Here is a 14,419-nt window from a genome sequence, read left to right as displayed (position 1 = left end):
TTAAAGGCGTGGGCCACCCTCGCCTGGCTTCCTATACAGTTTTTAAAATGCTGGGTCAAACAGAAGTCTTTATTACGCGTATGATAAAATTACGGGCTTCACCAATAGAAAGCAAAACAAAGAGAACCATTCCTGTGCGTGTGGGAAAGCAGAACCTAAGGTTTCGAGAAAAATCCAAGCGCCCTCTCCCCCCACCGCCCAAGGGCCCCACGCGCCTTCACTCGGGTCTCCACTTATCTGTGTCACTCGCAACTCCACCCAAGGAACACCCGGCATGCCCTCGGGAAGCGGATCACCCGGGCTACACGGGCGGGGCTGGGCGGAGCAAGGCGTGCACGCGCAGCCCTGCTTTAGGTACAGCTTTATTGCATCACCGCGACTCCAGAGCGCGCGGCTGGACTATAAGTACGCCCGCGCCCTCGTGCTTGTGAATCTTTCTCTTCCAGGAGCGCGCCGGGGCCGCGGGGTCGTCATCTGTGGCCACCTTCTTCTCCAGCAGTTGCATGCGCGCCGTAGTCTCGGTCAGCATGTCCATGAGCAGTTCTTGCTGCAGCTTCAGGTAGTTGTTCTCTTCCAGCAGCACCTGGCTCTTGATCGGCTGCCCTTGTGGCTTCCAGGTCGGGGTAGTGGGCGAAGGCAGAGACGTGCGCGCGCGTGCGCCTTTCCCCTCCGCGGTCCAGCGGCCGCCGCGGAACACGAAGGCCTCGTCGCTCAGTCTAGTGCGCGGCGCGCCGTAGCTGAGCCCCAGCTCGGCCTGTCGCGTGCGGTAGTCCAGCAGGTAGAAGGTGGACGTGGATGAGATATGGCGCAGCGGCGGTCTCCGTGGCGAGAAGCGACGAGAGAAGTGGTCGGCCCAGAATTGCCTCACTTGTTCCCACAGGCGGCCCACTTGGCTCGCGGACAGGCACTCAAAAGCCTCCAGGGTGAAGTGTAGGTTGGCCACGCTGGGCGCACGGGTGTCTGGAGCCCTGATGTCCTGGAATGATGAAGGCGAGCCAGTGGCACTGCTGAGAAGCAAAGCGGCCTGCTCAGGATAGACTGTTACTCAGGGTGTCCAAAGCTTTGCAGTTGTAGGCTAATGGGGGAGCCCTTTCCTGCATAGTCACACCAGCCGCCTTCACCACAACTACCTCCCCCAGGACCCTTTATCTGTGGGTGTGTAAGAGGTAATGTAGGTAAAGGCCTAGGAACCACATTCTCCAAAATGCAGCGGGAAGAGACCACAGGTGGGTGGGCGGCCACAAGTGAGGATCAGTAGGCAAGCAAGTAGGACAGGCCTTTCCTTGGAACACAGAGCTGTGAGGCAGTGACTAGTGAGGCTGTCATGTTCCAGATGTGTGAAAGAGCCTCCCAATAGGATTGGTTCTGAGAATAGCAGAAATGTTGGCTAGAAAGGCGAGCCAGGGCATTTTGAGGTGCAGGACAGGGAAGCTGAACATTTGTACTGTTGTTCTTTAGGGAAGGCTGCTGATGGTTGCAAAGCCAGGGTTAGTATGAACTCTGCAGTGTGTCTGGTTAGATGCCTAGCATTTTCTTAAACCGGCAACTGCTCCATGTCACATATAGTCTGCACAGAGGACACTACAAGCACAGCCTTTGTCGACCCTCGATGTTACTGGCCCAGTTAGAAAGACATATATTAAAATCAAGTATGCCAATGACATCTTGGGATAGGTGCCTTAGCCTAGACCTTATGCTTAGCTTTGAAGTAACTAGAATTCTGTACACTAGAGTTGACTTTTGTTCCTAGCAGACCACCTCAAGGAATCTAAAGCCTAGATTACTACCAGAACCCATTCTACCTGCTTCTTAACTCTTCTCACAACACCTATAAAGTGCTGATTCTACAGTGTGTTTTTTCAAATTCCTCTCCTGCCCATGGTGGGTGGGATTAAAGAAAAATGCCGTCAGGGTTCCCTCTGCCACACCTTCATTAAACCAACACAATTCTACCCGTGGGCAGAGGCAGAGTGCTCCCCCCCCACCCCCACACCGACATTTGGTTCATAGAGATGGTCTCTGAAGTCCCTACGTATCCATCTTTGAGGTCACAACTCCCCAGGAGACTGTTTCCTGACATTCCTTGCAAGTTGTTCCTCACCTGGAAGATGTGGTGGAGGTTCCCAAGCTGCTGTCCCAGGCCTGGTCCCATTGCTGGATTACTTCACCCACCTGTCTGCCAGCTATGACTCACAATGCCTCCTTGCCAGGCCCCCCAGGGTAGAGGAGGTGCAGACAGTGAAATGTGTTCAGTTATGTGAAGTTTACTGTGCTCCGGGCACTGTTCTGGGAGAGGGACAGCATTCGATTATTAAATGGCACTCCTATTCCTGAGCTGGTTTGACTGCGTAGCCCAGGCTAATAATATCTGAACCAGTCAGGGGTGGCAGGCAGGTCTCAAGAGTTCGAGGCCAGCCTGGTTCAGAATTGCCAGGGCTATACAGAGAAACTCTTGTCTGCAAAACAAAACAAAACAAACTACAAAAAGGGAACCTTCCTGTTTCCTGCCTTAGCCTTCCAGCTGGACTATAGTAACCCAGCACGCAGGGGTTTGTTTATTATTTTTTTGGTTTGTATGTGGAAGGTTGGGTATGAGTAGTGTGACCTCTGGCCAACAGTTAACATCCAGTGTTTTCCTTGATCACTCTTCGCCTTATTTATTTGTTTTTTTTTTAAAGGATTTATTTACTTTATATATGTGAGTACACTGTCGCTGTCTTCAGACACACCAGAAGAGGGCATCTGATCCCATTAGAGATGGCTGTGAGCCACCGTGTGGTTGCTGGGAATTGAACTCAGGATCAGGAAGAACAGTCAGTTCTCTTAACCACTGAGCCTTCTCTCCAACCTCTACTTAATATGTTTTTAAAGACAGGGTCTCTCTATGGAGCCCTGGCTGTCCTGGAACTAGCTATGTAGACCAGGCTAGCCTCACAGAGGTCCGCTTGCTTTTGCCTCCGAGCGCTGAGATGAAAGGTGCTCGCCAACCTCCCTGGTCTTCCACCTTATTTTTTGAGTCAAAGTCTCACTGAGCTAACAGAGTCACAAGGCCAGCTGGCCAAATAAGCTGTAGGGATCTTCCTGTCTCTACCTCCAAAAGGTGAGAGTGTGGGAATGCCCAGAGATGCCGTCTATGAACCAGGTGGGAACGGGGTCCCACTCAGCTTCCTGCCAGCTGTGAGAATCATGTGTTCAATCAATGGACATATGGCTGAGGGACCTTACTCATTACTTCTCTCCCTTCCTCAAGTTCCAGAGAGACATTGCAGTGCCCTGCAGATTTTGTGTGTCAATGTCCAATGTCCTCTTGTCAGCGCTGGGGTTAGAGAAGCAGGCTGCCACACCCACTTTATTACGTGAGAACTGGTGCTCTGCACTCCGGTTCTCACGCTTGTATAGCAGGCACGTCCCTCACTGAGCTATCTCAAGCCCCTTAATGGGGTTTTCGAGACCTGATCTCACTTTGTTAGCCTAGGCTGGCTCAGATCTCCTAGGTCTAAGTAATCTTCCTCCCATCTTAGTGTCCTGTGCAGTTCCAGCCCATAGGCTTCTGGTACACAGTTGTCTTAACCCAGCATTCTCGGCAATGGTGTGCAGTGGGAAGCGACCAGAAGAATCTGAGAGTGTTCTGGATATTTCTCTGGCGTACATGTGGATTGTCCTCCAGGAATTTGTGTCTCGTAAGCTTAGTCCTGAGTGTGGCAATGGGAACTTTTGGGGGACAGATTGAGCCCAGGGCCTCCTGCATGGTTTGTGTATACTCTCCTGTAACTTTAAATTTTTTCAAATCCTATTTTAAACGATGGTTCTTAAATGCTTTAAGCTCCCTTGTGGCCCACCACCCACCAGAGGTAGTGGGAAAGAAAGGAGAAGGGGGAAGTGGACCTGTTTAGAAAGGTTCTTTGGAGCAACTCCCGTCTGGGTCTGTCTGGAAGGCAGCAGTTCAGTTCACAGGTCAGCAGCAAGCGGCAGCTCGATCCACTCGCAAACGCTTCAGGGATACACACCAGCAGCTGAGTTCAGAAGAATCAGGATAGCAAACTCCAATCAGGCACTACCTAGCAGAGACAGCCAGGCCTCAGCCTCTGCTTGAGTCAGCAGGAGGGACCAGGAGGAACACCGGAAGTTCTCTGCTGTGCCTCTCTCAGCAAAGTGAAGATCAAGAAGACTCAAGACCCACAAGCATTGCAGCTCTGTAAGCAAGTCTAGCCCAGCCTCTATCACTGAGTCCTACTTACACCCTCCACACATCACGTGTCCGCCACAGGTCTTGCCTCAGCTGACTTCGTCTGCCAATCAGCCTCAGTCCAGAGAACGGCCAGAAACCCGGAACATACAACCGGAAGTTTTTTGGTGCATTTCTCTCTATGGAATCCCAATAAATGTGCCTCAACCATGCAGTGTAAGGCGGGCCAATATATGTATGCTGTTAGCAAAGACTCCTTCATCACGTGTCCTTTCACATTCTTGTTTTAGCAGAACATCCTTTTCCCTGTGTCTGCTTTAGCTAAACGCTCCTTCACAAGTCTGCCTTCGTCTTTGACCTGTGTCCACTTTAGGAAAACACTCCTTCACATGTTTGCCCCAGCAAAATGCCATCCAACTGACTTGCTAAAGAACCCTTAAGTTTCCACTGTCCTCGCCTACGGGAACCTTTAAAAGGAGATGCTCAGTGAAGCATTGAGGGCTCTGGGGCTACTACACCGACAAGAGATTTCTGCTGGGCTTGAGTGCTTAGATCCAGAAAAACTGGCTTACAGTGAGCCTGGAGCCAGCCGTACCCCACCCTGAGGGCTTATATTCAGTTAATGGTTGATTGTGAGGCCGCTGGTTAAGGTTCCAGTGCTCCTGCGAATAAATTACCCATGTTCCTTTTAGCCCTAATGAAATTCTTTAGCTCATTTTGAGCTTGCACGGGCTTCTTCCCACAACATACACTAAATACAATGTGAAATTAGAAGAGAGGCTAGTTGGTAAGAGGAAAATGATTAGTGATTGTGGTGGAGGAAAAGAGGGTAAGAGGGTAAATAAGACGGAAATGCACTGCGTGCGTCTATGAATGAGTTAGGATGAAACCCATTGTGATAATTAATGCATACCACTGAAAGCATTTATAAAGCAGGTGAATGTCAGCCCCTCCTTATGTTAGCACTTAGGAGGCTGAGGTCAGAGGATTAGTCTTGAATTCAAGGTCAGCCTGAGCTACAGAGTGAGTTCTAGGTCAGCCTGGGGTAGAGTTAGACTGCCTTAAAAATGCAGAGAGGGAGAGAGGTGGGGGAAGAAAGAAGCTTGAAGTCAGCTTTTCTGTGTGGTCTCTCCTCTTGAACCCCTACCATCTCGCTGTCTGCCATGTTCTACTACAGCCAGGAAGACCTCATCAGGCCTGGAAAAAATCAGCACCATTCTCCTGGACCCTCCAATTGTGAGCCAAATAATTCTGTCTCTTTTTAAAATTTGCTTAAAAAAAAAAAAAAAGATGCAGATATGTGTGTCTGTGTGGAGTTTGTGCACGTGAGTGCAGTGCCCAAGGAGGCCAGAAGAGGGCATCAGATCCCCGCATGCAGTTATAGGTAGGTAGTTGTGAGCTGACCTTTTCTGTGTGCTGGAACTCAAACAGATTCTCGACGAGATCTGCAAGTCCTCTTAACCTGTAAGCCAACGCCTCGGTCCCAAATCCTTTTTTCTTTACAAAGTACCATCGTCATGTATGCTGACAGAAAACAGTGATACAGGGAATTCCTAGACAACCTCTCATAACATGGTGTCGTACCGCAGGTCCTTGAGATGCACAGTGTGTGATGAAAACTTGTTGAGTGATTTATGAGGGTGTGCTCTCAGGAGAAAGGGCGGAAGGACAGGCTTAACACTAAAGGGAGACTGGCTTCAGTGTGAGCCTATGGGTGACTCAGCACAAACTGTGCTGACTGCATCAAGAGGGGAGCCAGTCTTTGCCCCTTCACACCTCACATTTCTGTCAGTTACTGCTGGAGTGTGGCTGTGAGGTATCACCTGATAACAGAAGCAACAGTGGGATGGCACACGGCCTGTAGGAAAGATCTGGGTAGAAGGCTGGAAACATGATGGCCAGCAGGTCACAGTCTTGCTCTCTTCCACAGAACTCAGGTTTGGTTCTCTGGATCCCACGTCAGGTGGCTTGCAACTGCGTATAACTCCTGCTTCGGGGGATCTGACGCCTTCCCTTGACCTCCACGGCCATAACATATACAGGCACACCCAAGCAGTCCTAACTAGGTTTCTGTCAGCTTGATACAAAGCTAGAGTTCTTCAGGAAGGATTCTCAGTTGAGAAAATAGCCCCCCCCCCCATAAGATTGGTCTTTATGCAAGTCTGTAGTCCACCGTCTTAATTATGGATTCAGTCCACTGTGGGTGGGGCAGTACCTGGGCAGGTAGTCTGTTCAGGATACCTTAAGAAGGCAGGGTAAGCAAGCCAGGAGGGAGTAAGCCAGTAAGCAGCACTCCTCCATGGCCTCTGCTTCAGCTCCTGCCTCCAGGTTCCTGCCCTGACTTCCCTGAATAGTGAACTACAGGTTTTTTTTTTTTTTTGGTTTTTTTTTTTTTTTTTTTGGTTTTTTTTTTTTTTTTTTGGTTCTTTTTTTCGGAGCTGGGGACCGAACCCAGGGCCTTGCGCTTCCTAGGCAAGCGCTCTAGAACTACAGGTTTTAAGAAGAAATAAACCCTCTCCTCTGTTTTATCACAACATTAGTAACACTAACACACAAACACAAACACATACATACACTTACCCCCCCTACACACACACAATAATAAAACAGGCAGTGGTGGCATAGACCTTTGATCCCAGCAGTCAGGAGGCAGAAGCAGGCAGATCTCTGAATTCTAGGCCAGCCTGGTCTACAGAGCGAGTTCCAGGACAGCCAGGGCTGCAAGAACCTGTCTTGAAAAACAACAATTAAAAAAAAAATGCCAGGAATCCAGGCACGGTGGCACACACTTTCAGAGAGATTGTGAATTCAAGCCTTGTCTACATAAAAGTTTCAAGCCAGCCAGGGCTATACAAACACTGTCTCAAAACCCAAAGCAAATTAAAAAAAAAATAAAAATGGCAGGAAAATCGTTATGTGGAGAAGAGTTCCTAACTACAATGCATGCCATGAAGAAAGTAAAAACTAATACAGAAAGTGGTTTTAGGGCAGGTGTAGGGTGAGAACTTATTTTTTTTTTAAGATTTATTCTTTTATTATATATAAGTACACTGTAGCTGTCTTCAAACACACCAGGAGAGGGCATCAGATCCCATTACAGATGGTTGTGAGCCACCATGTGGTTGCTGGGAATTGAACTCAGGACCTCTGGAAGAGTAGTAGGGCGCTCTTAACAGCTGAGCCATCTCTCCAGCCCGAGAACTTATTTATTGTTGGATTTATTTGTTGTTTATTTTGAGACAGGGTTTCTCTGTGTAGCCATAGCTGTCTTGTGTAGACCATGCTGGCCTTGAATTCACAGAGATCCACCAGCCCAGGATTAATGGCATGCACCACCACCGCAAAGAGAATTAATTTATACATGCTATTCAGAGAGGACAATTACTTATCATGCCTAAATTTGAAGGATAACAACACACATGGAAGATCTGTGGTCTAGAATGGGAAAGAGCTCACCATACATGGACCACGTTTGGGACAGAGGAAGTGTTCTACTTGGCCTCTCTAGTCTTGGTGGTTTCTTCTCAGGGCCTACTCATTAAACTTACCCTCTGCATGTCCTAGGAGAAGGGGGGCCCAACCCCAGGGGAATGCTCAAGCATAGCAGGCAGCAATACTGCTTTCTGGAGGTTTCTTTAACAGTTTTAAGAACTGGGTCTCTCTATACCACTGTCCTTGAACTTCTGGGGACTGTAGACTCACAGAGTGTCTGCTCTGTCACAGTTTTATAGAGGAATAATTAACACAGTAAATTGCATGTCTAATGTACAATTTGATGTTTGGATAATTTCTGTCATCTCCAAAAGCATATGGAAATAAAAATATGGTAAAAGTTTACATTGCTTGCCGAGGTCATCTGTTCTTGTCTCTGTAGTTAACAGTCTGTGGAATTTTCTTTTTAAAGATTTATTATTTCATGAAGGTGAGTACACTGTCGCTGTCTTCAGACACACCAGAAGAGGGCATCAGATCTCATTACAGACGGTGGTGAGCCACCATGTAGTTGCTGGGAATTGAACTCAGGACCTCTGGAAGAGCAGTCAGTGCTCTTAACCGCTGAGCCACCTCTCCAGCCTGAATTGTAAATTTTTAATGCAAAACAAAAATATTTCCATGTAGTCTGTGATTTCTTGTTAGAGTAAAAGTTTTTTGTTTTTGTTTTTGTTTTTGTTTTTCGGAGCTGGGGATTGAACCTAGGTCCTTGCACTTGCTAGGCAAGCGCTCTACCACTGAGCTAAATCCCCAACCCCCCTAGAGTAAAAGTTTTAACTTGTCCAATTAATCCTTTTTTGTTTTTAGAGTTTATAATTTTTGTGTGGTGTTTAAAACCCATTGTTAATCCTAAGGAAACTAAGATTTTTCTCCTTTATGTTCTCTTCTGGAAAATTACAATTTTAGTTTTACATTTGAGTCTGCTCCATTTTTTTTTTTTTTTGGTTCTTTTTTTTTTTTTTTCAGAGCTGGGGACCGAACCCAGGGCCTTGCGCTTCCTAGGTAAGCGCTCTACCACTGAGCTAAATCCCCAGCCGAGTCTGCTCCATTTTTAATTAATTTTATTTATGGTGGTTTTTTCCCATAATTGTTTCTCTTTTTCTGTCTACCTGGTGAATACTTCTGAGTTATCGTGCGGGGGACGCTTCTCTTTCTCTGAGAGAAATGAACTGATCTCTGTGCTTTGCAAAGAGTAAAACAGGGTTGGCGAAGATGGTTCATGGTGCTGTCAAAGTCTGACAACCCGAGTTCAGTCCCTAGAGCCTGGTTCAGAGCCGTCTGTGGTGATGAACATCTGTAACTCCAGCACTCCAGAGAGATGGGAGGCAGGACAGAGTCATCAGGAAGTTAATGGGCTTGCTAGCCAAAGTTCTATAGTGTAGCAACAGAGACAAGAGACCCTACCTCAACAAGGTAGGAGAGAGAATGACCCCTGAAAGTTGTCCCTTAACATCCACATATGTGCCATGGCATGACTCATACCCACCTGTAAGTGGAGTTTCAGATCATATACCCTTTTCTGGCCTCTGCTGGTACCTAACATGTGTCATATGCACACACATGCACACACACATGCACACACACACACACACACACACACACACACACACACACACACACACACACACACACGCTGAGTATAGTCCTGCACACCTTTAGTCCTAGCACTTGAGGAGGCAGAAGCAGTCAGATCTCTGTGAGTTTGAGACCAGCCTGGTGTGCCAGTGAGGTGTAGACCAGCCAAAACTAAAAGTGAGATCGTGGGGTTGGGGATTTAGCTCAGTGGTAGAGCGCTTGCCTAGGAAGCGCAAGGCCCTGGGTTCAGTCCCCAGCTCCGGAAAAAAAAGAACCAAAAAAAAAAAAAAAAAAAAGTGAGATCGTTTATAAGCCAGTGATCACAGTAGCAGGAAGGCAGGCAGAAGCAGAGCCCTGAGATGTTTCAGGGAAGATTTCAGTCATGGAAAGAATGCAATGAACTAAAAATAAGCCTCCCCCTACTACACATGCTCTCTAACGTTTCCCTGAGGCACCAGGCCAGAAAACGCTGCCCTTTGTTTTCAACAGAACAATGTTTCTTTTCTAATTTTTTTTTTTTCTTCTTTGAATGTTACTTGCTCAAGTCAGAATCTGGTACCAATGAAATGGTGACAGCTTTGCCAATAACAAGAACATGCTATTCCATGGCTAGGAAGGGAGACTGCCACAGGAGGTAGGTCCCAAAGATACATGGATAGTTTCACAACCCAAAATCCAAGTTAAATCCCAGGGGCGTCACTCACCATCTGACCCTGCGGTGGCCAAGGCGTGGCGCAGCCTCACATCGTATCGATTTCACATGGTGGCCCGCGAGCTAGCCTTTACTACATTTCTGCAGAGTTGACGGCCTGCGGCCAGCACCATAACCACCCTTTGTCTCCCGCATCTTGATCGCTCGCAAATAGGGGCCCCAAGTCATTCGCACACTCCTACTACATAAGAGCAACCAAACAGCAGCAAAAGAGCTCTTTTCTAATTTTTAAAACCTGGGCAGGGCACTGTGGTATCTCCTCTAATCTCAGCATGTAGGAGGCAGAAGCAGGAGAATCTCCGAGTTCATGCCTGCTCGAGTCTACAGAGTGAGTTCCAGGCTAGCCAGGGGTACACAGTGAGACCTGTTCTCGAAAACAACAAAACATAATTTATTTTATTATGTGTACGGAATTTTTTTCTTTTGCCTACCTGTGTATCTTTGCAACACATACATGTGTGTCTGGTGCCCATAGAGGTCAGAGAGGGCATTGGGTGTCCTGGCATTTGAGTTGCAGATGGTTGTAAGCCGTCATGTGGGTGCTGGGAATCAAACCTGGGTCCTCTGGAAAAGCAGTCAGTGCTCTAACCATTGAGCCATCTCTCCAGCCTTCAACCGTCTCTTGCTGTTGTCTTCTTTAAGTGTTAATTTGCTTTCTATCTTTGTTTTTATATCTAAGTTAAAAAGTCTTTTGTGCTAGTGGAGCGTGATGGCAGGTGCACACCTTTAGTCCCGGCACTCAGGAGTCAGAGGCAGGTGGATCTCTGTGAGCGCGAGGCCAGCCTGGTCTACAAAGAGAATTCTAGGACAGCCAGAGCTATACAGAGAAACCTTGTTTCCAAAACCCAAACTAAATAACTAACTTTTGTGCTGGGCATGGTGACTTAAGTGAGGAAGCAGAAGCAGACAGTCTTTGGAGCCTGCCTAGTTCTATAGTGAAACCCTGTCTCTAATACAGGTAAAAAAGAAAAATCTTTAATAAGAGCTGAGTGTTTATAGAGTGGTAGAGTGTTGTCTTGGGATGTCTAAGGCCCTGAGTGCAGCACTGCGGAAATATCTTATGATTTATATTTATACGATATCTATCGATAAATAAAGTTTATTCGCTTATTTGTTTTCGCATCTGAGCTACATTGTCTTCTTTTTTTTCTTTTAAGATTTATTTCTTTATTACATATATGTGGGTACACTGTAGCTGTCTTCAGACACACCAGAAGAGGGCATCAGATCTCATTACAGATAGTTGTGAGCCACCATGTAGTTGCTAGGAATTGAACTCAGGACCTCTGGAAGAGCAGTCAGTGCTCTTAACCACTGAGCCATCTCTCCAGCCCCTACATTGTCTTCTTAACTGAATCCTTTAGAAGTAGGTCTGCGCTTATGTGCACTCAGATAAGCCTGTGTGGGGTTAGTCTCTAGCCCATGTGTGCTTGCTTTATTTGGACCGATCCCTTTTCATCTGGAAGCCTTGCTATCACTTCGATGAGCACCTCAGGTTCTCTACACAAAACAGAATTCTGTTCTGAGCTTTGAGCTTCCAAAATAGACTTGGGGCAGTTGTCCTTAATGATCAAAGCCTGTCCCCCTCCCCCCTTTTTGAGGACAAGTTCTTTTAAGTCCTGCTGCTTCAGCAGCACCTCCTACCCCACCCGATGCTGGCATTATACAGTCTTATCCAACCTTGCTAGCTCAAAAGGTATGTGAAGAATATTTCTATACTCATTAACCAATTTCTGTCAGCGTTCCAGCCGATTTGCCTTGTTTCTAAACATTTATATACATTACAGCCATTTTTTTTGTTTTTGGTTCTTTTTTTCGGAGCTGGGGACCAAACCCAGGGCCTTGCGCTTCCTAGGTAAGCGCTCTACCACTGAGCTAAATCCCCAGCCCCCATTACAGCCATTTTTAAAAGAATTATTTACTTTATGTCTGAGTACACTGTAGCTGTCTTCAGACACACCAGAAGAGGGCATTGTATTCCATTACAGATGATTGTGAGCCACCCTGTGGTTGCTGGGAATTGAACTCAGGACCTCTGGAAGAGCAGCCAGGGCTCTTAACCACTGAGCCATCTCTCCAGCCCTATAGTCACTTTTAAAAAACTGGTATATATCATATATTTGTTGTTTCATTTTTATTTTCAAGCCAGGGTTTCTCTGTGTAACCCTCGCTGTCCTGGAACTAGATCTGTATACCAGGCTGGCCTTGAACTCAGAGATCTGTCTGCCTCTGCCTCCCAAGTGCTGGGATAGAAGGCAAGTGTGCATTACCATGCCAGAATGTGTATTCTGTTTTTTTGTTTTGTTTTGTTTTTGTTTTGTTTTGTTTTGTTTTGTTTTTTGAGAAAGAGTCTTGAATAGCCCAGGCTGGCCTGGAAATTGATATTTAGCTGAGGATGACCTTGAACTTTTGATTCTCCTATGTCTACTCCCTGAGAACTGGGATGGTGGGCATGTGACGCCATGCCCAGTTTATGAAATGCTGGGCCCAGGGCCTCATGGGTGCCAGTCAACCACCTTATCAACTGAGCTGCATCCCCAGGCTTCAGTGTATATTCTCTTAATGATTCCAAGATATCTACCAACGTTACATGGAGTAGTATGTAAATTTATGCTTCAATTCTGTAGGTTTACTAGGATCATCTACTAAGACTGCAGCTACTAACATACCCTGTTCATGCCAGACAGTGGTGGTGCACGCCTCTAATGCCAGCACAGGGGAGGCAGAGGCAGGCAGATCTCTGTGAGTTCCAGACCACAGAATTCCTAGGTCAAAAAAAAACAAAAAAAAATAAAACAAAAAACAAACAAACAAAAAACAAAACAAAAAAAACCCCCACAACCGAAATAAACAAAAACCCAAACATGCAAATAATTAATACCCTGTTCTTTATCAAGCTTCCCCCAAAATTTGCATCTGTTAGTGATTTTTGCTTGATTTGAAATTTTAAGATTTGGCTTCGTACTGAAGAGATGGCTCAGCAGTTAAGAGCGCTGACTGTTCTTCCTGAGGTCCTGAGTTCAATTCCCAGCAACCACATGGTGGCTCACAACCATCTGTAATGGGATCCGATGCCCTCTTCTGGTGTGCCTGAAGACAGCTACAGTGTATTCATATATAATAAATAAATCTTTATCATGTGCATGGGTATTTTGCTTGCATATGTTTCTGTGTACCAATTGAGTGCTTGGTCCACTCGGGCCAGAGGAGATCAGGAGATCCTCTGAAACTGGAGTTACAGTTGTGAGCTGCCATGTGCGTTCTTACACTGAATCCATATCTTTCGGAGGAATAGCCATCTCTCTAACACTCGATCCGAATTTATTTAAAAATTACGTTGTAGTCAAGTTTGGTGACACATCCAGCACCTGGGGCTCAGGGGCAAGTTGATCTCTGAGTTTGAGACCAGCTTGGCCTACATAGCAAGTTCTCAGCCAGCTAGAACTATGTAGAGAGATTGTCTCAAAAAACAAAAAAATTCTGGGGTTAGGGATTTAGCTCAGTGGTAGAGCGCTTGGGTTTGCCCTGGGTTTGGTCCTCAGCTCCGGAAAAAAAAAAATTCCTCTCGTTATACTGGGTAGCAAACCCATAGCCTTGCACATTTGAAATGCATGCTTTGCCACTAAATTTTACCCCCAGCTGCCTGCTCCAAATGTCTTGTGATGTAGAAGTCATCCTTTCTAGAATCATCCTTTTCACTTACCCTTCCTCAGTCGATGTCTGCCATTGACCCTCAGCAAGCTCCAGGAAGCATGAGGTCCTCTTTCTCTTCTATTGAATCTCGTTTGGTTTGTTATGGGTACGACTTACAGTGGGTTTTCTTTTACATTTATTTATTCATGGTAGGAACGTGTGGGCACACACATGCTATCGTATAGTCAGATAGATAGCTTTAGAGGAGAGCTTTCAGGAGTCAGTTCTCTCCTTTCACTACATGGGTTCCAGGGATTACCGTCAGGCTTGCCAGTGCATTTACCGCCTGGGCCAACTGGACAGCTCTAGGGTTTTGTTCGCTTGTTTCCTTGAAGATTTATTTTTTATTTTTATTTTTATTTATTTATTTTTTTTTTTTTTTGGAGCTGGGGACCGAACCCAGGGCCTTGCGCTTCCTAGGTAAGCGCTCTACCACTGAGCTAAATCCCCAGCCCCCTGAAGATTTATTTTTGTGTATGTGTATGTCTTTGTGCATATGACAGAAGAGGGCATCAGATTCCCTGTAGCTGGAGTTACAGGTAGATGTGGACACCCCCGTGTGGGTGCTGGGAACCTGACTCAGTCCCTCTGTAAGAGCAGCAAATACTATGAACTGCTGAGCCATCCACCTTTTTTTTGTTTTTTGGGGTTTTTTTGGGGGGGGATTGTTTTTTTTGGAACCTCTGCAAGGGACTCAGAGATAGAAGGTAGAGGAAATGGCCACACCACCGGACTCTCCTTTCCTCACAACCTTACTATCT

At 46.5% G+C, this 14,419-nt stretch overlaps 1 protein-coding gene and 1 non-coding gene across 2 annotated transcripts; both read right to left on the bottom strand.

Annotated features, from left to right (window-relative positions):
* Positions 1 to 344: 344 nt before the first annotated feature.
* On the bottom strand, positions 345 to 10,133 carry Cby3 (chibby family member 3). The gene is made up of 3 exons (XM_087574844.1): positions 10,043 to 10,133; positions 2,102 to 2,189; positions 345 to 1,004 (listed from the first exon to the last, which is right to left on the bottom strand). Exons 1-3 carry the CDS (start codon positions 10,131 to 10,133, stop codon positions 371 to 373), a joined length of 813 nt encoding a protein of 270 aa, XP_087430970.1. The 3' UTR covers positions 345 to 370.
* On the bottom strand, positions 9,781 to 9,910 carry LOC148002848 (small nucleolar RNA SNORA24). Its single transcript, XR_015632487.1, has one exon. It is a non-coding gene; the product is annotated as a small nucleolar RNA SNORA24 (small nucleolar RNA).
* Positions 10,134 to 14,419: the final 4,286 nt, after the last annotated feature.

Source organism: Rattus norvegicus, chromosome 10 (assembly GCF_021556685.1).
Source record: "Rattus norvegicus strain SHRSP/BbbUtx chromosome 10, alternate assembly SHRSP_T2T, whole genome shotgun sequence".
NCBI lineage: Eukaryota > Metazoa > Chordata > Mammalia > Rodentia > Muridae > Rattus > Rattus norvegicus.
This window is presented reverse-complemented; position numbering and strand designations above follow the sequence as displayed.